General features: G+C 34.1%; 1 protein-coding gene across 1 annotated transcript; it reads left to right on the top strand.

Moving 5' to 3' along the window:
* The first annotated feature begins 17,444 nt into the window (after window positions 1-17,444).
* LOC120086093 (chromatin assembly factor 1 subunit A) lies at window positions 17,445-20,452 on the top strand. The gene is made up of 3 exons (XM_039042535.1): window positions 17,445-18,232; window positions 18,896-19,169; window positions 19,734-20,452. The coding sequence occupies exons 1-3, from the start codon at window positions 17,912-17,914 to the stop codon at window positions 20,108-20,110; spliced, it is 972 nt and encodes a 323-aa protein (XP_038898463.1). The 5' UTR covers window positions 17,445-17,911; the 3' UTR covers window positions 20,111-20,452.
* The last annotated feature ends 4,409 nt before the right edge of the window (window positions 20,453-24,861 follow it).

The following is a 24,861-nucleotide window of genomic DNA, read 5'->3' as shown; positions in this document are numbered from 1 at the left end:
CAATGCTCCTTGAAATGTTCGAAAGGCATACGAGCGTTGGACACGAGCAAACGATAAGGCTCGAACGTATATCTTGGTAAGTCTCAACAAAGTCTTGGCTAAGAAGTTTGAGCTCATGCTCACGGCTCGTGAGATCATGGAGTCATTGAGGGGAATGTTCGGACAACTGTCCATATAGCTCAGGCATGACGCTCTGAAACACATCTTCAATGACTGTATGCAAGAAGGGGCATTTGTTCGAAACATGTTCTCAATATGATGGTCCACTTTAACGTATCGGAGATGAATAGGTCTAGCATCGATGAAGCTAGTCAGGTTAGCTTTATTTTGGAATATTTACTTGAAAGTTTCCTCCACTTTTGTAGCAATGCTATTTTGAACAGGATTGACTACAACCTGACCACTCTGCTCAATGAGCTACAAACATTCTAATCCTTGATGAAAATCAGAGAACATAAGGGTGAGACAAATGTTACTTCGTCCTAAAAAAAATTTCATAGAGGTTTGACCTCTAGGACAAAGTCTATACCTTCTTCCTCTCGCACTAAAAAAGGGAAGAAGAAGAAGAGTGGGATAGTGAAAGCTAACCCTGTTGTTGCTGCTCAAAGGGATAGAAGGCCAGTTAAGGCTGCAAAGGGAATTTATTTCCATTGCAATCGAGATGGGCATTGGAAGAGGAATTACCCAAAATACTTGGCAGAAAAGAAGAAGGCCGAGCAACGTAAATATGATTTACTTGTATTGGAAACCTACTTGGTGGAGAATGATAATTCTGCCTAGATTATAGATTTTGGTGCCACTAACCACATTTTTTCTTCATTTCAGGGAATTGGTTCCTAGCGACAACTAGATGCTAGTGAGATGACGATGCGGGTAGGAACTGAGCACGTCATCTCGGTTGTGGCAGTAGGAAGTCTCCGATTGACTTTACATAACAAATTTCTTATTTTAGAAAATGTATATGTAGTTCCTGATTTGAAAAGGAACCTAGTTTCTGTAAAGTGTTTACTTAAACAATGTTATGCTATCAACTTCATTGTTACGAAGTGTTTATTTCCAAAAATGGTGTTGATATTTGTTCTGCAAAGTTGGAAAACAACCTTTATGTGCCAAAACCGTTAGCTACTAAGACACTCCATAACATTAAAATATTTAAGACTGCAGTAACTCAACATAAAATACTTAAAATTTCTCCTAAATAAAATGCCTAACTTTGGCATCTAAGACTAGAACACATCAATCTCAATAGGATTGAGATATTGGTGAGGAATGGACTCCTAAGTGAGTTAGAAGAAAATTCTTTACCTATGTGTGAGTCTTACCTTGAAGTCAAAATGACTAAAAGGCCTTTTATTGGAAAAGGTCACATGGCCAAAGAACCTTTAGAGCTATACATTCAGACCTCTGTGGTTCGATGAATATCAAAGAAAGGGGAGTTTATGAATATTTCATCACCTTTACTAATGATTATTCAACATATGGATACGTTTATTTAACCAACATAAGTCTGAATGTTTTGAAAAGTTCAAAGAATTCAAGGCTGAAGTTGAAAATGCATCAAATACAACGATTAAAACATTTCAATCTGATTGAGGTGGGGAGTTTATGGATTTATCATTCCAGAACTATTTGATAGAATATAGAATAATATCCCAACTCTTAAAACCTGGTACACCTCAGTAAAATGGTGTATCAAAAAGGAGAAATGGAACCCTATTGGACATGGTTCGGTCTATGATGAGTTACGCTTCCTTACCTGACTCGTTTTGGGGTCATGCAGAAGAGACTACAACGTATATACTGAATTGTGTTCAATTCAAGAGTGTTTCTATAACATATTTAGTCGTAAAGCTAGTTTACGTCATTTCAGAATCTGGGGTTGCCCAACATATATACTTGAGGCAAATCCTAAAAAATTAGAACCTCGTTCAAAATTGTGCCTATTTGTAAGCTACCTCAAAGGAAGAGAGGTGGTTACTTCTTCGATCCTAAAGAAAAAAAGTGTTTGTATTGACAAACACTACTTTTCTTGAAGAATACCACATTAGGGAGCAATCCCTACAGTAAAATTGTGTTGAATGAACTTTCCAGGAAAACTACTGAACCATTAACAAGAGTCGTTGAGCTTGGGTCATTTAGTGGGTCAAATCCACCTTAAGTATTGAGGAAACTTCAACGCAGTGGGAAGGTTGCGAAACCACCAATCTATTACATGGGTTTAACTAAAATCCTAGTTACGATAGCTGACGAAGATGTTGATGATCCATTGTCTTACAATGAGGAAATGAAGGATGTTGACAAAGATGAGTGGATCAAAGCTATGGATCTCGAAATGGAATCGGTGTACTTCAATTCTGTTTGGGATCTTATAGATCTACCCAATGGGGTTAAACCTATAGGTTGCAAATGGATCTACAAGAGAAAACAAGGTGCTGATGGGAAGTTGCAAACCTTTGATGCTAGACTAGTGGCAAAGGGTTATACCCAAGGGTTGAGGGAGTCAACTATAAGGAGACTTTCTCACCTATTGCCATGCTAAAGCCTATCCGGATACTCCTTTCCATTACCCCATATTATGACTATGAGATTTGGCAAATGGACGTCAAGATTGCTTTTCTGAATGGCAATCTTGAGAAGACCATCTATATGGAGCAACTTGAGGGATTCATAACCCAAGATCAAGAGCAAAAGATTTGTAGGCTTAATCGATCCATTTATGTACTGAAGCAAGCTTCTCGATCTCAGAAATAAGGTTTGATACTGCGATCAAATCCTATGACTTTGATCAAAACGTTGAGGAACTTTGTCAAGGAAATCAGACATGAGGATTTCCATGAGCAGCAAAATGATTGGTCCAAATTCAATTCGAAATTGAACACTAACGATTACAGTCCACAAATGGAAACTAACAGGTTATGCAACAACTAGAAATTACAACATGCTTACACAGAGGATCAAGGGGTAGAGTATCATACCTTTGAAGACTTATTCTTCAAACTCCCTCTATCATGGAATGCTCGATCAGTCTCCAAGACAACAATAAACGAACTTTTGAACACAACGACGCAACACAACATGATCAACAACGAACACGAACCCAATGAACGGCCTCCAAAACCTTGAACTCAATCGAGTTAGGTGAGAACACCACCACAATGGTTACCTTAGTATTCTCGGTGTGAAAATCCAGGAGTTGTGGGCTCTGTATGATCTTGGTTAGAAGAATAGACTGAAGGAGCAACAATCGTGGAGACGATTAAGCAAGTGGGAGATGACATAATCTATCGTATAGATGATATGCTCAATTGTGTAGAAGATGGTAGCCTATCGTATAGATAATGCCTTACGATCATTTAGCTACGACCAGCTGAGTGAACTATCGTATGGTGACACTCCAAGATTATTTAGTCTCTCTACGAGCTATCGCTTAGTGAAAACCATTTCACTTGATAGCCATGTTGTGAGTTTCTTTCCGAATCAAGTAACTCCCCAAAATTAGGAAAACATTTTTCCTTTTATCTCACAGTTATCATAACCATCAATAATCTCCCACTCAATTGGTTATTAGAGAAAAAGAGATAATTATCAAATAATTAATATTATTATAAATATATATGATAACCAACTTACATATTATATTTATAACCTATAGTTTTAATATTTCATCTTATGAAACATATAAACCAATAGTTCTCTTTTCTATTTTATGGTACTTAATGTAAATCATATTTACATTAATCCTTCACTTGATGTATCTCATACATCACAACAATTATATCATATATAATTGAATTTTCTCTTGTCAATTTGAACATTTCAAATCAACCCCAAGAACTTATTCTCAACTTGAATCCATTGAGCTACCAAGGGGACCTTATGGACCTGTAGCTTGAAGCTCCAACAATACGTGAATAACTGACTAAACTCTTTAGTCACGAAATCCACAATCCGTTAACTGTCGGGCACTCCATTAAAGACTGACAGCTCCACTCTCCTTATTACATATATATTTTATGTCCATATCAACAAATCAATAGTGTGATAACACTTCACAGATCGCTCGTAAGTATAGCTGAGCCAATTTACCGTTATGCCTCTGTAGTTACATCTAACTCTTTAAGTTCCACTGATCTCATAAGTCATAGTCCTACTATGACCAGTCCTCTCTTCCAAAAAGAAGTTGTGGCCACTGTGTTCAAGACCCGGAATCATCCCTTAAGGGAGCAATCTTTCTACTTACCCCTGCTTCGGGGAATGAGTGAATTCCATCTTGTATAACTTAGTTCCCAACTCTTAAATCAGACAAATCCCTAAAAAGGTAGGCTTGTTGAGTTAGCAATCTTGCCACTCTCACCCATACTAATCAAAGGACCACCTTCAAAGGCAGAAGTTCCCAAAACTTTCAGGATTAAGGTCATGTCAACTATGGTCGTTTAGGTGAGATGTAAGTTTCAAGTATCAACGATGTTACATAAAGAGACGAATCATCTTGTGGTCCAGTCTTATACAAACTCTTTGTATAGGACACCCTCGCTCATATGTCTCCACATGAATGGTTAGGATCTACCATCTGTAGTAGTTTACAACACTTGTAAACCTCTACAAAGCGGGCCATATCCGTAGTGTCACCAGGATCAGGTATCCCTCCTTAATCCTTATACTACAGACCTTTTTAGATTATCACTTAAGGCATGATCCACTTGTATATCTCATATACATGCTTAAGTTTAAATACAATAACCATGAACCTTTGTTTATTGGATATGAGTAAATGAAAAATAAAAGGACTCTCATTTTATTCATAACCATCTGTACAATTTAACAACTACGAGACTCCGGGAGAATTAGGACACCAATCCTAACACCTTGTGTATACAAGAAGATCATCAACAGTTCAATAGCTTTATTAGTGTTATATGTAGACGATATTCTACCCATTAAGAATGATGTAAGTTTACTAACTGAAGTAAAGAACTGGCTAGTAACCCAATTTCAATGAAATATTTGGGAGAGGTTCAGTTTGTTCTAAGCAGTCATATCTTTAAAGATCGAAATAACAAAATGCTAGCTTTGTCTCAAGCATCGTATATTGACAATATGCTTTTCATGTATTGGATGCAGAACTCCAAGAGATGTTTGCTATCTTTCAGGCACAGAGTTACATTGTCTAAGGAACGGTGTCCTAAGACACCTCAACAAGTTGAGGAAATGAAACGAATCCCCTATGCATCGACTGTTGGTAGTTTGATGTATGCAATGTTGTGTACGAGACCTAACATTTGATATGTAGTGGGGATGGTTAGTAGATATCGTTCTAATCTAGGATTTGATAATTGGAACGCCGTTAAGAATATCCTCAAGTATCTAAGGAGAACAAGAGACTACATGCTCGTGTATGGTTCTAAGAACTTGATCCTTATTGGATACACGGATTTTGGTTTTCAGACTGATAAGGATTCTAGGAAATCTACATCAAGATCAGTGTTCGCTCTTAACGGTGGGGCAGTAGTCTGAAGAAGCACCAAGCAATGTTGCATTGCTAACTCCACTATGAAGGTCGAGTATGTAGTAGCTTGTGAAACTGCTAAGAAAGTTGTTTGGCTTAGGAAATTATTGATAGATCTGGAAGTTGTTCTAGACATGTCAAAGCCCATCTCACTTTATTGTTATAATGGTGGTGCTGTGGATAATTCCCAAGAGCCTAGCCTAAGAGTCACAAGTGTGACAAATACATAAAGTGAAAATATCATCTCATCCGAGAGATTGTGCACCGAGAGGACATGATCGTCACACATATAGCTTCAGAGCATAATAATCCTGATCCTACAAAGGCCCTCACGACTAAGGTGTTTAAGGGTCACCTATAGGGTCTATGGGACATGCCACATTTAGGTTAGGGCAAGTGGAAGATTTTTACTAGGAGGTTTGTGCCCTAATTTATTATTTTGTGTTCTTTGTATTATAGTTTGACTTCTACATTATACACCTTACTAGCTCTAGGTCGAGTGGGAGATTGTTAGGGTTGATGATCTAAATCTCGTAGGGTCTTATAGTTGGTAATTGTATTGTACAAACTTATTATTTATTTAATAAAATATATGATGTTTTATTTCAAAATTAGTTGCATTAACCACAAACCAACAAACTAACATCCAAAGTTTTCTTGTAGCTTAAACATGTATGTAGAGACATACGGTTGGATCATGTTTAAGTGATAACCTAAATGGACTGTAGTAGATGGATAAGGTTGGGTACCCTATCCTGAACTACGAGTATGACCCATTTTGTAGGTGTTACAATTGTTGTAAAGTGTTACAAATTATCTAATCCTCATCATTCATGTGTAAACATGTGAGCGGAGATATTTTATACAAAGGAGTTTGTATAAAATTGGACCACGAAATATTTAGTCTTGTTATATAACGCCGTTCATAATAGAGACTTACATTTCACCTGGATGACCATAGGTAACATGACCTAAATCCTGAATGAGTTGCGAACTTCTGCCTATAAGGGCGGTCATTTAATTTGTATGGGTGAAAGTGGCTAGACCGCCGACTCAATAAACCTACCATTTTGGGGATTCGTCTAATTAGGGAGATGGGAACACAGTTACATAAGAAGGAATTCACCTCCTTGCCCAAGGTCGGTGTAAGTAGATAAATTGCTCCCTTAAGGACTGATTTCGGGGCTTGAACAATGTGGCACCACACCCTCTCCTAGACCAAAAGGGGTTCAGTCATTGTTGGGCTACGATCTATTGTTCATTAGAGAGATCAGTAGTACTTAAGGAGTTAGATGTAACTACAGGGGCAAAACGATAATTTTGGCCTAACTGTACTTACGAGGAATTTTTTAAGGGTCATCGTACTGTTGATTGATTATATCCAATGGACACAGAAATATATCTGTAGTACGAAAAGTGCAGCTATCGGTCTTTAATGGAGTACCCGACAGTTAACAGATGGTGAATAATTTAATTAAAGAGTTCAGTTAATTATTCACGTATCATTGGAGCTTCAAGCTACATGTCCGTGAGGTCCTCTTGGTAGCTCAATAAGACTAAATGAGAATAGGTATTTGGATTAATTTGAATTGTTCAAATTAATTGAGGGAATTGATTATATATAATATAATTAAGTTATTTTTAATTCTATGTGATATAATTATTATAATGTATTTGATACGTTATATTATTTATGAAAGGAAACAAATATTTGAATATGATTCAAATGTTGATTATATGAATTGGATTCATAATTGTTAAATTTAATATAAATGTGATTTATATTAAATGACATATGTGAGAGAAAATAAACTATAAGTTATATTGTATATGATACAATATTAAACTATAGATTATATGTTATATTTGATATAACACATAGTTTAATATATGTATTATATGATAATAGTTATTATATATATATAATGATAATTCAAATAAATTAATTTTATTTTTAAAATTAATTTAATTTGAATGTGGGAGGGAGTTACAACTCCCTCTCCTATTCCGCCCACGTAAGTGGGTGGTTTTATAGTTTCAGGGATTTGATATTCTTCAACTTGTGAAAGACAGAGATGGTGAGAAAGTTGTGTTTTTTGACAGAAAAGAGTTCTTTGAATTCTCTGCTTTCTCTTCATCCCAAAATTCTCATTCTCATCCCTTCCCTCAGTCCAAATTCACCAGAGCCACTCCTCCTGGATTCTCACCAGAGAATACCAAGGACTCAAAGTGGTCGTGCCCAATTGGTCATTTCCAATCTGTACGCGAATTCCAGTTCGGGGGATTTCTTGAAGAGTGTCTTCAAAGGTAAGGTTTCATGAAAAGTTCTTTTTATTGAGCATGTTGTATTTATTTGTTAAGATGCATAATCTGTATTTTTTATGTAAAATTTCTTTCTCTGTAAAAATGAGATTTGGGACGATCCCGTTTTCGTTCAAGGGCCCTTCAATGGGATCTTTCAAATGAGTGTTGCTGCCATATGAAGACGTTGGAAATTGAAGAATTATTGACCAGTTAAAGGATAATTTGAGGGATTTTTGATTGATTTTGGAAGAAATAATACTCAAATTCTAAGGTAAGGAAAAGTTAAAATGTTTATGAGTATTTTCTTCGAAAGGAGTTTAGTTACACGAATGTTGGAATTAAAGTTATGAAGTATGGGAAGTTGAATTTGGAACGATGTTGTGGATGAATAAACAGGCAACTACATATGAAGAATAAGCGAGCAGCTGACTCGGTGATATTATATGTTGACGCATACATCATAACTAATCTACAACGAAGGCAATCTGAGTACATCGCATAGACTGAGAATTGTTTAAGTGCTTACCGAGAATCCTGAGAAAGGATTTTCAATTATCAACCAAGTTATAAGTTACGATGGCTAGGGATAGTCGATGCATTATGAATGGTTTTGATGCGTTGAACTTAGCTATGATGCAATAACTATTAGTATGTGATGAAGTTAAGCTATACGTCAAGCTAAAAAGGGAGCTAAGTATATTGAACAAGGGACCTTCCTTTTTAGGGCAAATGCAAATAGGAGAGGCGTACTGCCCTTGGATGAGTAGCTTAAGAAAGTGAATGACAAGTTTTAATAAGTGTTTTCTTACATAAGTTTTATGAATGATTCCCAACGTATAGGCATTCCATATGAATTTATTATATCATGATTTTCTCCAACTCATGCCTTAAAATGAACGTGATCGCATGATCTACATTTTTAAACAATGAAGTTATTAAAGAGTTTACCATGTGTTTTCCAGTAAGCCTTTGCCATATCACATGTTAAAATTAATCAAGTATATTTTATATTTTACAAGGCAATATGCGTTGATATGAAACCAGGAGGTATGGTTATTTTGAATATGCATATTCTGTATATGTTCTTAAATGTTTAAATGTTTTTGCCTTGTACAAACCCTACTCCGATGTTGGTACCGAAGGTATGGTGAGGTACCCAGATTTCAATGTTGTTAGGGATCCTTGACATCGAAGGTATGGTAAGGTGGTCAAGCCCAATCCAGCTTTGAAGGTAAAATTGGGGCATTTTTGGTGCACTTTATAGGTAAGGTTTTATTTTTGGGTTGCTGGTATGGTTTTTAACCCTTGGAATTAAGTGTCACACATAAGGTTAGGTTTATTGTTTGACAATTGGAAGTATTTGGGGGTCATTACATATTGGGTGGTTGATTTAAAGATTTTTGGATATTTCTTTTATATAGGTTGTAGCCTGGAAATTTAAACTGAATTTTGGTTCAGATAGTAACGTTTGTCTCGAGGTCTCTCAAAGCAAAGAGGGGAGATTGAATTAATCACGCTAGACTTTATTTAGGTAAGTTACCTACTGTCGTTTCGCCCTCAAACCCAAGTATGTGTTAAGTATTGGTTCCTATGTTGGCTTGGAATGTTTGACGTGCTTGTTGGTGAGTTTGAATTTTGGAAGCTTAAGTTTATGTCATGGACTTTCGATTATGTATTGTTGCAGTGGTTGGTTGATGGATGAATTGTGAGACAGTGATGAAACATAAGCATGATTTGAGATTTTGATTTTATGCTTATACCTATGTGTGACTGATAGTGATTACTAGCATTTTTATCGAACTATACACATCGCATGCTGTGAGCCTTCAGGCTCACGCCTTAGGCCTATGTACAGTGCTCCCTTAGGATCACAACTTATGTTTATAATTGTGTCCCTCCAGGGTCACTACATATGAAAGTGTACCTTCGGGTTTGCCCCTTATGCTTATGTTTATGCCTATACTTATGCCTACGATGCGTTTCGTGCACTTGAGTCTCGATAGGGAGGCTAATAGTTCACTCAGTGGGTGTAAAACCCGAACCCTAATTACTATAAGTAAGAGTATGTAATGAGATGTCTCCTAATGAGTTAAATGAAACCATATTTTAGGAGGATTAGAGGATGGAAGCAAGAAGAAATAAGCTCTTGTGTAGCTAAGTGTAAACCCCGAATTCTAAGTTCCTAAACAAGTATGTTTAGCCAAAGGAATGATATATTAAATATTTAATAAGTTAAAATTCTTGTTATTTATAGAAGTTGTGGAGAAAGGAAAAGAAAAACACATTAAATAAGGAAATTCACTTATTGGTTTGGCATGGCTGTTAATCCTTGAATTCGGGAGGCGGCAGGAAGATTAAAAGGAAGAAGAATTTTGAAAGCTTGGTTTCGGCAATCTACATGAGCAAATTTAGTGAAATTAGTGTCATTTGAAAGCTAGGAGAATCTAGTTTTCAAGGTTGTCTTGTCGAAGAAAGATTGTAGGAGAGGAAGAATAGAAAGTGATGAAATTATAAAAGAGACAGAATCTCGGGTTAATCAGGGCCTGAGGTGAATATTAGAAGATATAGGCCAAACTATAAATAAATTTTGGCTGAAATTTTAAGGCAAGAAACCTAACTCAATTCTAAATATATTTGTAGAAGGAAGTTTCTTCAAAAGAGGTCTGGATTTTTAGTTATGAATTTTTAAAGTTGTAACAGAGAATTTGTGCATAAGCAGACAGCTGATTGGGAAGAACAAGCAAACAACTCATCGTGGAGATTATAGTGAGATTTTGTGATAAGGATCTTTCTAATGAAGAAATCTCACTAATTTTGTGATGAGGATCTCACTTTAGAAGGGAATCTCGCTAGAAATTGGGCTGAATCTCGCTGGAAAGGTGAGTATCGCTAGGATGAAAGGATCTCGCTCACGAGGAGGATCTCGCTCATGAGAACAATTCACGCATGATGAGTATCTCGCTGGTAAAGTTGTCTTTGAAGTTCTATTTGAGGTATTTTGCTAGGAATTCTAAGTAGTTTAATCAGAAATTATGTCCTTTCAGGCCAAGAAGAGCTAGAAGAGGCGTATAACCCGTTAAGAGGTCAACGAGCTGTGAGTGACTATGTGATGAATTGATGTTTTAATGATTTAGAAACTATGATTTCTTTGAAATTATTTCTCATGCTAAGTGTTAGAAAATATGATTTATTTTAAGATATTCATCATGCTAAGTGTTTAAATGAAGTGCCAAGCAACGTATTTGTGAAACTGTTTCTCATGCTAAGTAAAGCATGTTTTCCATGGAATTGACATGATGTAAATATGCTATCTTGTCCAAATACTTTCAGCATGTTTAAGTAACTCCATTTTCATGATGAACTAGTATGATGATTTGAGCACTAAGCTTTAGTGTTCAACTAAATCTTTTTGACTAATTTTACTTAAAACACGATACCGAAGGACATTTGAGAAGGTATCTGACTAACTTGGTACCGAAGGACATTCGAGAAGGTACCAGACCAACTTAATACCGAAGGACTGTCTCTTATACACATCTAGATGTGTATAATCGAGAAGGTCTAGTATGATGATTTGAGCACTAGCGCTGGACGATCGTCGATCGTGTAGGCGGGTGCTGGGCAATTGTATAGCAGATGCGCGGGCGCTAAGCGATAGACTACACGATGGCGCTACGCGATGGGCATGAGCACTAGATGATAGCCGTGTTGCGCTAGACGATGAGCAGATGCGCTACACGATAGGCAGAATGCTAAGCGATAGGCGAATGCGTGAGACGATAAGGCCTCAGAGCTAAACGATGGAAGTAAACGATGGGCGCGGTAGCTAAACGATGGCCTATGCGTGAGATCGTTTACTAAACGATTGAGCTACACGATAGGTCATTGGAGCTAAATGATAAATGCAAGAACTAAAGGATTGATTGGCTTGAGAACACGTGCATTCTGCTAATTAAATACACTAAAAGAATGTTTAACCCACAGTTTTAATAAGTTTTAGTTGATGACTCACAGTTTTAAAAAGAAGATTCTCCCATTTATTCAACTGTTGAGTTTTCTTGTTTTGCAGGTGCAACAAAGGAGTGAAGATTTGGTATCGCAACCTCTTTATTGGGGACATAGGGTGCAACACGGAATTCACTTCTACCCGATTAGGATTAGTAGAGAAGTTGTTCCCTTCACTGCCTGAGAGAGATTCGATTTGTTGATTGGATCACAAATCAATTATTCATCAAGGGATCAGTGGGACTTAAGAAACAAAAGGTAATTTCAGGGGTAAAACAAAGATTCGACCCAACCGTTATTACGAGCAACCTATGAAGGGTTAACTTACTAATCATGGTTATATCAAATGAACATAATATATTTATAGTGAGAGGAGTTCAGCTACGGGCTTTAGTGGAATCACCCATTAGTTAACGAATGGGGGTTAGATCGGTCTAATGAGTTTAGCCGATTAATCTCATATCATTGAAGCCCATGATCTATAGGTCCGCGAGGTCCCCCTACTAACTCATAAATGGATTAGATCTAGAATTGCGTGATAAGTTAATTTTAAGTGTTCAAATTAGAATTAAATGAAATTGGAAAAATAATATTTAAATATGATTTAAATATTTGAAGATAGAATCGTGTAAAAATTAATTTAATATTTGATATTAAATTAATTAGAATTGTTTAAATTGTTTAAATAATTATCTATTGATTTTATTAAGAACATTGAATTATGAAATTAATTTTATAAAATTAATAATATTTTCAATTTATTAAATAAAATTGATTTATGAAATCAATTTATTAAAATTGAAAAATAAGAAAGAAATCACAAAAATGGAAATTAAGCATTTTCTACTGTCTTCATGTAGTAACTCATTAACAACCCACTTTTTCACTCTTCATTAACTACAAGCATGAGCTGCATCTCATGCAGCAAATTACTTTGCATGAATGTTTGCAATGTATTGAAGAGATTGGAGTGTTTTGAAGGTAATGCAACCGATCAATTTTTCTGAAAAATTCGAAAGAATAAGTTATTCTTCTGTTGGGTTGTTGCTGTGAGTAATCTACAAATTCCTTTAATTCAAGCTTATTTTGAGTCCCACTACTCAATCTTGAGCACCAAGAGGATCTTGGGGTGGTCTACAACAAGATTAAGAGGTGATTTGCAGTTGATTCGAGCTTAGAGAAAGTTATTCAAAGGTATGTCATGAACCCCATTTATTTCTGTTGAAGCATGTTTTATTTAATGAATTAGAGTGCTCATAGATCCTGGTTTCTTCCATTGCGCATTGGTACCTTCCAACACCTAGGTCATCCTATTGAAATAGAAACCTAACTATTCAACGGTGCTACATCTAGTGGTTACTATTTCGCGGTCTGGTCTTATGCAAACTCATTGCATAGGACACCCCCACTCACATGTCACCTCCACGAATGTGTTGGATCATTGCGTTTGTATCCAATATAAAGTGGGTCATATCCATAGTGTCGCTAGGATAAGGTACCCAACCTTATTCCTATACTATAAATACTTTGTGTTGTATCTTAAATATTGATCCCTGCGTGTCTCCACATACAATTCGATATTCATAAGACAACCTAGGATGTTAGTTTATTGGATTTAGGGTTATTAAGATACAAGAGAATTCAACACAGTCAATAACATTTGTTGAAATAACATCAATAACTCTTTATGGATGACGGTCAATTTATTACATTTACTATCTACGAGTTTTAGAGCATAAAACCTAACAGTTTCATATATCCTTTTTTAGATCACATCTCTACTTTGCCTCCATTTGGTCTTGGTATTTTGATCTAATTCATTTCGTACCTTTGGAAATATGTTATAGTATGTTTGATTTTAATTTTATTTTCATTTAACTTCATTTTAATCTAATTATAGTTTGCTATCTTACTTGCAAGGCTCAAACTAATTGCACAATTCTTTTTATTATTTAGTTTGAGGTTCAGTAGTTTTAAGTTATGAGTCTACTTTTTACAATCCAAGTTTTGTTTAATAGTTGGGGAACAATTTGTGATGTATTTAGTGTTATTCATCGCTATGCATTTTTTTTTTTTACAAATACATAGGCATTTTTGTGGACATTATTATTTCTCTTGTAAATGACAAATTAGACTGAACAAAAAATGTTCGCAAAAAACGAGTTTGCACAAAAAAAAAAATCATTTCTTTCTATGAGAGTAAAATGTGAATAATTAAACGTTTGCACAAAAAATGGAAAAAAAGTCACTAACCATAAAAATTGAAATTCATATTTCACATATGGCAAAAAAAACAAGATGAGAATTGGTTTTATGTTTTTTTGTTTTTTAAATTAACATTTATGGTTAAGTTAAAACTAATCGAGAGTTTACGACTAGAGAAAATGTTCAGTTTATTGGAATATGACATGTTTTTTGGGACACAAATACTACTGTTTTTTAAATTGTGTGGTGAAAATATGTTACATTTTCAAGAAGGAAAAACATGTTGTTCAACTCTTAAGTTTCTTCTTTGTTCATGATTGAGGATTAAGTAGTTGCGAAAAGTTTCCTTTTCTATGGAATATGTTTGGTATTTAGTAATGGAAAAAAAAATATATGTTATGTAATTTAGTGTTAAAAATTTGAATTCAAAATTTGTGTATGTTTATTTTGTAGGAGTTATGTTTTAAGAATAAGAAAAAAATCAAGTATTTTTTAGTGTTACAAATTTTAGAAAATATGTGTAGTTGGAAATTAGAAAATAAGCCCCCCAAAAAAAAGTCCAAGACAAAATCGATTTCATTTAGAAAAAAACTGCACCAGATACACAACTCAATTCAACTCAATTTTACCCCCAAAACACAAAAATTCCAACTTTAACACAACACAATTTAGTACCTCAACACACAAACGATCTAATTCCACGGATAATATAATTTTCTATGTGATAATCACCAACTCACCTCAATTAAACTCTGCAGGTCAAATGCACCATAGATGTTTTATTAAGAAATATGAAAATCTTGTAAATAAGTCGTAAGAAAACAAACACAATTCTTAATAATCAAATGACTATCAAATGACCCATTAATTATTTGGTTTTTTTCTCTTAAGAAAATGAAGTCTACGGAGACCAATTTCACTTACTATTTTTTTTAATGATAATAATAATTATTATTTTAAATATATAATTAATATAATTTTATTTATTAAACAAATAAAGTTTCTATATTCCGTTTTCTACATTTTAGGAGTGTTTTCATTTCTATTTTCTTTAATTTGAATAAGAATTTAAATGTTTTACATAAGAAAAATAAAAACATGATTCATAAATAAGAGGTTGCGAGAAAACAATGACGATTTTAAATCCAGATGGTTATCAACTGAAACATTGTGAAACTAGAGTTTTGGGACCATAATTGTTGAACATGATAAAATACAAAGATGAATCTATTTGTATTCACGAATCTCGTAACTTGTATAATTTTATAAACCAAAGCCTAAGTGGATAGATTTATCTAATGTGTGGATCAACACCATACTAGAGAAAACTATTGAAAGCAGGCTACGTTTGTTTATCAATTCGTAATGAAAATTGGTCTAATCGTAATTGAATTCCATTAATAGATCAATCATAATGGGTCTTAATTACAAATGTAATTAGATTGTTTTTTATTACATTTACTTAAAATTAAGAAATTTGTCAATTTTACTGTTATCATTATGGTTATCTTTACCTTTGAAAGCCAAACCGTAACAATAATGACAACGGTAACAGTAAATATGTCAAAATTCATGGATTTTCTTATATGAAACAATAACAATATTGGTAACCATAACTATAACTATAATGGTAACGTTAATGATCACGATACGACGTAATTTTTTGACACAATTCAATCAATCACCTCACGCTCGTCATTCATATTACATTACTTGATTATGAATTTTCAACTGAAGTCTACTTGTCAGTATAAGATGCATAACGCTTGTAAACACTAATAAATGTAAAAATAGGTCACATTTTTCAAATTACATTTCATTTATTGCAATATACCTTCTATAAAAGTGGCCTTAAATCAATAGAAGCGAGTTTTCTTTCATGTGAGTGAATTTCTATATTATCATATTCTTCTATTTTTCCTCCATTATTTAGCAACAATTACACAAACTATTTGGATTAAATTGGTCAGAGATTTGAGAAAGAATAAATTGATTAGACAATCTTGAGTTGATTTTAAATATAGTCAAGTGAAAGATATTTATAAATCAAAATTAAGATATATATATTTATTAATTTATTTTATAAAAGTTAAAAGTTAAAAATTGATACCACTATTAATTTAAATGTTGCCTCATAATTCAATACACATAAATTGGACCTCTCCATCCACCCCACCACTCATAATTTGCTTTATATAAAATGAATTCAACTAGAATTACAATCCATCAAATATATAAAGGAAAAAAAGGCTAAGATAATAATGTTATGGAGAAAAAAAATCAACATATTTTAAATTCAACATAATGGTAAGAAACGTGCATTATCAATTATCATTGTAATCTTAAAATCTGACCACCCCAAAAGAAAAAGAAAACAAAATTACCTCTTCGATCCTCAAATTTCGAAGAACACGTGTTTGGTATCTAAGTTTTCAAACATATCTTTTTAGTAATTGAGTTTTTTAAGAATATGTTCATTTGGTTCCCAAATTTTCAAAATATACCTATCTAGTTATTGAATTTTTAAAAATATGTTTAAAAAGTCCATGCATTCATTTATTATTACTATTTTAAATTAAAAATTGTTTTTTCTTAATTACCTATTCTCGCTAAAATCATTTTTTACACATATTTTTGTAATTTCTATAACATTTTTTAGAATTACCTATTCTCTAAAATTATTTTTAAACTACCGATCACTTGGTATTCCTAACCTTCGAGTCGAATGAGACTGCCTTCTGACTGTAAATCTCATAAACAATGGGCATTTGGCTTTGAATAGATTAGAAGATGTATCGATGAAATTTTGTCACTGAACAAGGGTTTACTTACATCTCCTTTCTCTTTGTAAATCGTATATGTAATAGGTTAGTTGATGCCTTAGCAAAGGAGGCTAGTGCTAACCTTAAGGATAGTATTTGGGCATGAGATTTTCCAACCCGTTTTTCATTATGGTTGAATCAGATGTTACTCGTTCTTAGCCCATGAGGCATTATAAAATTCTTTCATTTTTTAAAAATAATAATTCAGGGATCTTTTAAACTTATTTTTAAAACTACGTGACTAAAATATACATTTTAAAAATTTATCCCATAATTCAGGGATCTTTTAAACTTATTTTTAAAAACTACGTGACTAAAAATATACATTTTAAAAATTTATGGACTAAATGCACTTATTCTACAACATCAAAGACTAAAGAAATATGTTTAAAAAATTTAAGGATCAAAAACGGCGGCGTATTCATGATGAAAAAATTTGTAGTGACAGATCAACAACACGGGCACCGCCTTTGGCAATTTCAAGAAAATTCAGAATTAATAATAATAATAATAAAGAAATAAAGAAATAAAACCAGATTTTGCCCTAACTGCAAATTCAACAAAATTCAAGCCCTTTTTTCGAAAACTCACCCCTATAAAGTCTCCTCTTTCTTCTTTCTTTCTCCCATTACGTTATCGTCTCCTCCGTTTTGCCCTACACTATCCATTTTCCCTCTTCGTTTCACGTATAATCCATCGATTTTTCTTCCGCTTCTATCATAGAATTCATAAAATCCTCAATTTCTTGTTGTTTAGTAGTTTTCTTTGTTAATCTTTCATCTTCAACTTGTGCAGAATCCGAAACCCTAATTTTCTGTTTGCCTCGCCTTCAAATCTGTCGCAAATCTTTGATCTATCAATCGAGAAATTTGCATCGGTTTTGTTTTTTTTTTTTTTTTTTTACTCTTCGTCGGACTTGATTGGGCGTTGTCTGATTTCAGTTCGCTGCCCGGAGATTTGGTTTCGTCAATAAAATTCTTGTACTTTGAGGAATTTTAGAATCCGACCTTCGTTTTTACGATTTCATTGTTTTTGCGTCGTTTTGGTTGATCTGTTTTTTTATCTGAAAATGGTCGGTGGTGGAAGCAGGAGGGACGAGGGTTCTTTGGTTATCAACAACACCAATGTTTTTGCTGCCCTCGAAACTCTCAGGAAGAAGAAGAAGTCCGACAAGGAACGCAAGAATAAAGGGTCATCTAAGTCTCAGTCATCCCAGCCTAAGGAACCTGAACCTCAAGTTTTTTGGGCACCCGCTCCATTAACTTCAAAATCATGGGCCGATGTGGATGATGAAGACGATGACGATTACTATGCCACGACTGCTCCGCCGCAGGCTGTGTGGGGCTCCTCGGAGGCTCACGAGAGCAAGGAGAGGCCGAGCAATGTAGAGGTGTGGACAATTACTTTTATCTCGTGAACCATGCTGATAAATTCACTGACTTGTGTATCTGTATCTATGTTAATTTATCGTTTATTGGCTGGTTATACGAGGAAGAAGACTAATTCATACCTTTTTTTAAAAAAAATAATAAATAATTGGTCACGAGAATGGCCCTCAAAGTATACTTGGGTGCCATTTTCTGTCCACCATGTAGCTACTATGTTTGGTTAAGAGCGGCGTCATAGGACTCATAACATATGCAGGAAAGATGTGAAGTGGAAGGAACAAACTTAATTTCCATTACTCAAGTATCCATTGCGATTCGTCTGATGTTTCTGTTCATGCTGAAATTGATTGAGTGGGTTGGCTGGCTGTAATGCACATTGTCCTGTATAATATTTTAGGTTGATTATGCTTTTATAACGACTAAAGGCATAACAGGTGTGTTTTATTGTGCTTGTCATATTTTGATGGCAATATTTATTTTCGTTGAAACCTCATAGTTTTATGCGTCGTAGTATTCATTCATAGATGCATGGGAGAGGCCTTGCAATATCTCTACATGCTATCCTGTTGAATAAAATATGTGAGAAATGTGCCTGGGTGTGCCTCATAAGTACTTTCTTATTTATTGCTGGGAAAGTCCTGCTGAGTACGGGTATCTGATTGTAGGAGAGTGAGAGTGAAGATGACATCCTTGATGAAGTTGATTATGAGCTTGAGGATGAGCATGAAAATGAGCATGAGCATGAGCATGAACCAGAGGTTCCTGTGCATCCTGAGCCAGCTGTGAAGAAGGCTCCTGAAGCCTCTGTGGCACCAAAGGAGGCCGAGAGGCAACTTTCCAAGAAGGAAAGGAAGAAGAAGGAACTTGCTGAACTCGATGCCCTTCTGGCTGATTTTGGAGTAAGCCAGAAAGACAGCAACAGTCAAGACGAGTCGCGTGGTAATACCACTTTTGTGTTTCAATCCTTGCACTGCTATTTTTGCTTCCCCCATTTGTCTTTCCATGTTTATCGTTCTAAAAGTTTAGCTCTAGCTCCACTCCACCATATGCTCTTGTGAAAGTTTTGTTTCAAATGGCAATAGGAATTTTGTCTTTGTTCATACATCACACTAATTGGTCATTGTAGCACAGATGTGGGTATGAAGCCCTACAAATATCTTGACGGAATTGTGGCATTGTTAACTCCTTGTTTGTCTACCATTGACAGTCAACTGCTGGATTTGTTCCTATTGTGACGAGGGCTTCATATTTAGAGTGTGAATACCCTTCCATTCATAGTCATTGCGTTAGATGATTGTGACAATGTCCTCCTATGGTCTTCTCCAGTCCTTTTTTTTTTTTGGAAACATCTTCATTCTTCTCGTTGTTATTCAAGCATTGGGAACTTTATGGATTGAATACAGGCAAATGTATATAATTGATTACGGATTCTTTACTAATGGAGGAGGTTGCCGAGCATGTCTTACGAAGTCTTTTGTTTTTTGTTTTATTTGGCATTTCTAGATGTGCAAGAAAAGAGAGATGGAGAATCCAATGGAGATGGTGTAAAGAAGGAAAATGCCCCTTCAGAGTCCAAAAGTGCTAAGAAGAAAAAGAAGAAGGAGAAGAAGGAGGTCAAAGATCAGGATCAGCGGAACAATTCTGACGTTAACACCGTGCCAGATGAACTTGCTGGGAATGGTGATGCGGAGGAAGATGCATCGGCAGTTGATGTGAAGGAGCGGCTTAAGAAGGTGACATCTATAAAGAAGAAGAAATCTAACAAAGAGATGGACTCTGCTGCCAAAGCTGCCGCCGTTGAGGCTGCAGCGAGGAGCGCGAGACTTGCAGCCGCAAAAAAGAAAGATAAGAACCATTACAACCAACAGCCTGTGCGGTAAAAAGTGCCCTTGTTTTTTCTTCTTTCCGTCTATAACTGGACATATGTTTCTCATTGTTTGTATAAGCAATGCAGAATAATCTCTCTGGGCTCTCAAATCTGGTTTTTGTGGACAGTGGCATTAGTTGTATTAAAATGGATTCGGGGAATTTTCGCCCTTTTCTTTTCTGGATCCCTTGTGGTTCATCATTTGTCTCCCAATTCTGTTTTTCCATGTCTCTACTCTTTAAAATATCTAGGTTTGTCTTGTAGCTCTAGTTACAAAATCTGTCTTTTGATTGTGTCGATATTCTCTTTTGAACTCCAAGACAGTACAACTTATAGAACAGACCTTGTTCGTGATTGTGTCGATTTTCAAAACTCCAATTTCTTTCCGTGAACACTGATCCATAGAGCTCAAAGGTATTTTATCGTCTAGGATTGCTGGATATTTGTTTAACGTTTATGAATGTGCTATGATCTAATTCTCTTGGGTACTTTTGTTTAGAATTATCCACCTGAAGCAATTGGATAGTGATGGGAGGTTAGAATTATTATAAGCTGAGATGATTGGATTCTGTCTAGTCGTTGATTTACTTAACGTCACAGAGGTGAGAAATTATGATGTATTATTTAAAGTCAACTATTTTATAATATATGTTGATGATGTTGGATTCTGAAAGGTTAATAAAATATTTTTAGATAACATCCACGAACAGATATAAAGAGATCGACTATGAGTTTCAAGTCAACCTGCCTGCCTTGTGTTTAAATGGCAGCTGCTTTTGTCTTGTTTTCCCTCACATTTTCTTCTTGTTTCAACCATTTTTTTGTGACCCCTAGCCATCATACACCTTGACTCGAGAACCCCTTGACAGGACATCATAGGACTGTTTGGAGATCTAACATGAAATGATATATCTCCATATCTTATATCATCTCGATGTTTGGGGGTCTATTAATCTATTTCACCGACTTTAATTGTGAGTCTATTTTTTGAACGTGTTTTGTATCTCACCGTCATTTTTCTTTCGTGTATCGTATGACATGTTAGTGCTTGAACATTCTCGATCATTCATTATTCATTTTTTTATCAGAACTCTTCAGACATCAGAGCTCTCCACATCTTATATCATCTCAACACTCTAAATAGTCTTATGCATAGATTATCTTGTATTTAGTGATGATGCTTGGTAGTGATTAATGGTTTAAATCATCTTTCGTTTTCAAAATCACCCTACAACATGGTTTTAGGACCTATTTGGATGATTAAAGAAATATTTTTTAAAAAAGTTCACTTTTATTTAAACACTTTTGATTATAACCCTTTAAAATATACTTCAAATGTTATTTTGAGTGATTGTCAAATACTTTATTTAAAAAAAAATGAATTGATTTTTTTAATTTAAATACTTAATATATCACATTTTCAAGATCAATTTTGATGGTATAAAAATTACATTTGAAAATGTAAATTTAAATATTAAAGATCAATTTTGATGGTATAAAAATTATATTTGAAAATGTGTATTTTTGAATTGTTTTTTTAGATATATCTATGAGAATTCTCTTATTCCAAATTGCATTTTAGATTTGGGATTGGCTTTTTATTCAGTTTTAGATTTGGGTTTGGCTTTTTATTCTTACTGTTCCGAGAAAAAAAATTAGATTGAAATCTTGGTTTATTTGATTTCTATAAAAAATTGAACTCCCTCTGCACTTGATAAACAATATTTTTTTGGTGCAAGCCTGTGATTTTGCCATGCCTACACAATACTACTCTACGTGTATTATGAGCCTATCCAACACCACACTACCGTAGGATATGAAGGAAATGGGAGAATCCAGCTGATTCATTGGGTTAGACACCATTTTTTTTTTCTTGAACAAGTTCATTGCTCAAGGTTTGAACATTTCAAAAAGTCTTGCATCATAGCTCGTAGTGAAATGGTAAAAATACTCTTATTTAATATCTCGAGAAGATGAGATTGGAGAACAGTAAAATATAAGTAACAATTTGGTGTCATGGACGGTTCATATCACTTTGTGCGTGTCATGTTTCATCGGTTTTTTTTCTAAATTAAAGAAAATATATGTCAATTGTTGAATTATGTCCATTTTTTACAACGATTTGGGGAGATGTATAAACATACTTTGAGTACATACACATGTAACAATGACAAACTTTTTTGTGACCAACCGTTGTCTTGGCTTGATCTTTTTACATCAATTTTATCTAAGTTGATTTTTTGCCATAAACATGTGGTAATTGTATTTAACCTATTGCATCAATAGAAGACATTCCTACTTAACTAGTTACTTGTATATTTTATGGTTGAACATTTTCCTTTTAGCTTTTATACATCTTGAGTGTTAATGTCATTTTATATGATTGTGTTACTAATTTAATATTGTTCAATTATTTCAAACATGTCTTCAACCAGACGGTTAGAGAGATTTCAATCCTCATTCTTTTTCATCTATTGAACTAGAAATGAAATAGATAAATGATTGTTCTCTTTAACTAATCTCGTATATATTAATTCTTTCAAGTTATACTCCTTCATAAGTACTATATGAAGGAATATAGTAAACTTTAGACAGAGATCGAGTAAAAAAAAACCATCATTCACGCTCACTCAACACTTTGCTTGTATCGCAATGCAAGTATTTGTTCACTTGTACAATGAAAGTTAAAAAATCTAATATTATGATTGTTGGTGAACATTGTGGTTTAATTCTAATATAACTAAATTTATCGTAGAGCTGTAAATGGATACATTTAATGCAATCTTGCCATTCCTAGCAAAGTCTTCATGACATAGGACTAGTGGATAGAATAAGACTTTCATGGTTCCATTGGCTAAGTCTTGAGAAAAATGTTAGAACTAAGTATATGTGATCCTAAAAATTGTAAATTTATTTTTATGATTTGATAAAATACTATGAGTAGTTTTAAAATTTTGACAATACCCTCGACGTCCAAACCACTGAGATTGGAATCTACCTTTTTTTCAAATCATAGAGACAGATATCGTCGTCTAACTAAATTTTCAGGAAAAATATGAATTTTGATCCTAAACTTGTATTCGTTGTACTAATTTGGACAACAAATTTAAATTTTATTAAATTTGACCTTAAACTTATATAACCGTGACAAGTTTAGTTCCAACTCAATTTTGTTGATTCACCAACTTATTTGAACAAAAAAATAATGTAAAAACATTCACAAACTCATTAATTTCAATAAAGTCAAGTCTACATAAATTTAAGTCGGACCTATGTACAAACTAACCATCAAATTACATTCTCGAGTATAGTAATTAATTACATAAAAAATAACTCATTTTATTTTTCCCTAAAAAATAAATATTCACCAATTTCATATGCCTTATAGTTTATCAAACGCATAGGAACCAGCTTTATATTTATTTAATAATACTTTGAGTGAAAAACTTTTTCGAAGATTAAGATTGTAATTTTTTTAAAATTTGATTAAAATTACAACAATTATATAAGTTGACGGTCGAAATTGAAAGTTATAGGTCCAAATTAATACAACCTAACAAGCTTTTGGTCAAAATTAATATCCCAAAATTTGATTAGATGCAAATTTTTAAGTAAAAGAGCCTAATCGTTTTGGTGTCCAGCCTTCTTCTTGATCAACAAGTGTTTGAGGGTAAAGCTTGTTCGACTGTTGTTTCTCTATTTGGGTTTTTATTATCCGTATATATTGTATTTTTGCACACGTGGCCGTTTACATTCCAAAACAATTTTTTCGTAGACAACTATTTTCGGCTAGAAATAACTTCTGGCCCAAAAGGGTAAAAGGAAATGAAAAAAAAGAGAGAGAGAGAGAGAAAATATTTGATAAGTTAAAAAATATCGTGGATTTTTAAATTATTGACAAAAATGAGGTACATGGGAAAATATTTTTAAAAATATGTGAGAATAAAAAGTATTGACAAAAATATGATAGTTTTGGTATGAAGGAAAATTGTGTACGCATGATTAACCTTTAATCCATTCAGCACCACAGCTCAATTGGTTGACTGGTCGAATAGAGACTCGTGGACCGAGTCCATGATTACCGTAATCGTGGACCAGGTCCATGGTTTGTTTCTTAAAAAAAAAAATCGATTGCCTAATCATATTTTTAATCGAAAATGTCCAACAATATTAAGACTTGTGGACTGGGTCCACAAATTCCTCCATTATTAAACTTAATTATATATTTAATCTACAATGAAAACATAATTATTCTGCACACATTTATTTTTTTTAAAAAAAATGTCATAATACTAAAGAAGATTTACGATTAGTTATTTAATTTGAAAATAATAGTTCACATGAAGTTTAAAGACGATGACCCTTACCCCACATGGGGTCGTCTTCGCATGCCTCTAAATTAGCTTCACCCTATCGTCGTTGTCATCTACAACGAATACGTCTTTGATCAGCGTCAGCAACATTGAGTCGTATTATTTGTTGAATAATACTTTCTATGTTGACCAATGTTTGGTGATACATATAAAAATATTTTGTACGATAAAAAAAATAAATATTAAACAATATTCATATCATATATTTGGAAAATTTTCGATTTTTAAATCTCTTACCATGCAGTAATATTAAGCGTTGTCAGGTGTGATAAATCGCCTCGTGATTAAATCGTATCAGGAAAAGTAGTCATCTGATATAGTTGGCCCATTTGTTATTTCTCCCCGTGCACAACGATCACGTCGTCCATATCAGTAGGATATATATTCCGCA

The sequence above is a fragment of the Benincasa hispida genome, chromosome 9 (genome assembly GCF_009727055.1).
Source record: "Benincasa hispida cultivar B227 chromosome 9, ASM972705v1, whole genome shotgun sequence".
Lineage (NCBI taxonomy): Eukaryota > Viridiplantae > Streptophyta > Magnoliopsida > Cucurbitales > Cucurbitaceae > Benincasa > Benincasa hispida.
This window is presented reverse-complemented; position numbering and strand designations above follow the sequence as displayed.

What these genes read in the sequence shown, in the direction of transcription:
- LOC120086093 (XM_039042535.1), top strand. Translation starts at nt 17,912, where the DNA reads ATGGTCGGTGGTGGAAGCAGGAGGGACGAGGGTTCTTTGGTTATCAAC. An exon ending in AGAGGCCGAGCAATGTAGAG is followed by an intron (nt 18,233 to 18,895) that starts GTGTGGACAATT and finishes ATCTGATTGTAG; the next exon opens with GAGAGTGAGAGTGAAGATGA. An exon ending in CAGTCAAGACGAGTCGCGTG is followed by an intron (nt 19,170 to 19,733) that starts GTAATACCACTT and finishes TGGCATTTCTAG; the next exon opens with ATGTGCAAGAAAAGAGAGAT.